Here is a 2342-nt window from a genome sequence, read left to right as displayed (position 1 = left end):
TCCTCCAACCCCCCCCCGCCCCCCCGGCAAATCTTCCGGGGCAGGAAAATGTATCCGTCTCGGGGAAGAGGTGGAGGGAGTTGACGTGCGCACATTGTACGCATTGGCCGTCTGATGTTGCAAGGTGAGCGTTGGCTCGGCTCCTCTTGCTGGAGGAGCAACTCTCAGATCTGCCTATCGAGCTGCTTGGATGAGCGTTGTTTATGGGGCGGGGGGTGGGCAACGTTTGGCCCTCCAGCTGGGGTGAAACTACAAGTCCCATGAGGTATTGCAAGACTCTGAAAGGCGCGGGCATGACTCCCGGAGCCGGATGTATGATGGGGTGCGTAGTTTCACCACAGCTGGAGGGCTTACCTCTAGTAGAGGTTTTTTTTGGGGCTGCACTGGGAGTCCCCGGGTTCGAAACCCGATCAAGACACTATCTGCATGGAGTTTGCATGTGGTCATTGTGGTTCCCTGGATTTCCTCAAGGTACTCCGAGTTCCTTGGGGATCTCCAGCTTCCTCCGGGTACTCCGGTTTCCTCAGGGAATGCTGCTTTCCTCGGAGTACTCCGGTTTCCCCCATTCCACTCCACTCTACTCCACTCCACCATACCCCACTCCACCCTACCCTACTCCACTCCACCCTACTCCACTCCACCATACTCCACTCCACCCTACACTACTCCACCCTACCCCACTCCACCCTACCCCACTCCACTCTACCCTACTCCACCCTACCCTACTCCACTCCACCCTACCCCACTCCACCCTACCCCACTCCACCCTACCCCACTCCACTCTACCCTACTCCACCCTACCCCACTCCACTCTCCTCCACTCCACCCTACCCCACTCTACTCTACTCCACTCCACTCTACTCCACTTCGCTCTACTCCACTCCACCCTACCCCACTCTACTCCACTCCACCCTACCCCACTCTACTCTACTCCACTCCACCCTACTCCACTCTACTCCACTCCACACTACTCCACTCTACTCCACTCCACCCTACTCTACTCAACTCCACTCTACTCTACTCTACTCTACTCCACCCTACCCTACTCCACTCTACTCCACTCTACTCTCCTCCACTCCACCCTACCCTACTCTACTCTACTCCACTCCACTCTACTCCACTTCACTCTACTCCACTCCACCCTACCCCACTCTACTCTACTCCACTCCACTCTACTCTACTCCACTCTACTCCACTTAACTCTACTCAACTCCACCCTACCCCACTCTACTCCACTCCACTCCACTCTACTCTACTCCACTCCACTCTACTCTACTCCACTCCACCCTACCCCACTCCACTCTACTCTACTCCACTCCACTCTACTCTACCCTACCCCACTCCACTCTACTCTACTCCACTCCACTCTACTCTACTCCACTCCACCCTGCCCTACTCCACCCTACCCCACTCCACTCTACTCTACTCCACTCTACTCTACTCTACTCCACTCCACTCTACTCTACTCTACTCCACCCTACCCTACTCCACTCCACCCTGCCCTACTCCACCCTACCCTACTCCACTCCACCCTGCCCTACTCCACCCTACTCTACTTTTCTCTACTCTACTCCAGTCCACCCAACCCTACGCTACTCCACTCCACCCTACTCTACTCCACTCTTCCTAACTCTACTTCACTCTTCTTCACTCTACTTTACTCTACTTTGAATAGGAAGCTGGTACAACGCTATTAAATCATCTCAAATGCGTCTGCTGATGGGCCAAACATATCATAATTGGTAGAAGATCCTGTAAGAGAAAAGTGTTTTTCCTCTGTGCGCCTTTCTTTGTACCCAGACACGCCGCTATCTCTTCCAGCCGTCACTTTCCTCCGTGTGACTTGACGTATGCGGCGGGAAGGTAACAATAAAGTGACGTAACACCAGATGTTGGGAAGATTCGGTTTATCCTCTGTGAGGGTTTCGTCTATTGGCGGGATATTGTTGTCCCGGCACACGTGGTGTCCGATCGGCGATCGCCGCGGAATAGAAATCATTATTACGACTTTTATTTCTATTTATTTTAAAGGTTTCTAGTTGTCTATTGTGTCTCGTGTTCATTGTCACAATGTTTCCAGAGCTCATTGTTTCACTTTTATGAGTAGAAAGCCATTGTGTATTGTTTTTTCTTTTATGTCTTCGTCTGCGTATGAACAGTGACAGGTCTAAGGAAGATTTACGCGGTTATGCCGCAGGAAATCACGCGGTTATGCCGCAGGAAATCTGTGTGCCGTGCAAAGACTTAAATGTGAACGAGGGAGCTGCTGATGATGACGGCAACAGCGATTTTTCAGAGACATTATCCATCTCGCGTAAAATTTCACTGAAAAAAAAAAAATT

At 51.9% G+C, this 2342-nt stretch overlaps 1 protein-coding gene across 1 annotated transcript; it reads left to right on the top strand.

The window, feature by feature from the left end:
* The first annotated feature begins 426 nt into the window (after positions 1–426).
* On the top strand, positions 427–1200 carry LOC108785623 (leucine-rich repeat extensin-like protein 3). The gene has a single exon (XM_018554739.1). It carries the CDS (start codon positions 427–429, stop codon positions 1198–1200), a length of 774 nt encoding a protein of 257 aa, XP_018410241.1.
* Positions 1201–2342: the final 1142 nt, after the last annotated feature.

The sequence above is a fragment of the Nanorana parkeri genome, unplaced genomic scaffold (assembly GCF_000935625.1).
Source record: "Nanorana parkeri isolate BGI_ZX_2015 unplaced genomic scaffold, ASM93562v1 scaffold171, whole genome shotgun sequence".
Lineage (NCBI taxonomy): Eukaryota > Metazoa > Chordata > Amphibia > Anura > Dicroglossidae > Nanorana > Nanorana parkeri.
This window is presented reverse-complemented; position numbering and strand designations above follow the sequence as displayed.

What these genes read in the sequence shown, in the direction of transcription:
- LOC108785623 (XM_018554739.1), top strand. Translation starts at nt 427, where the DNA reads ATGGAGTTTGCATGTGGTCATTGTGGTTCCCTGGATTTCCTCAAGGTA.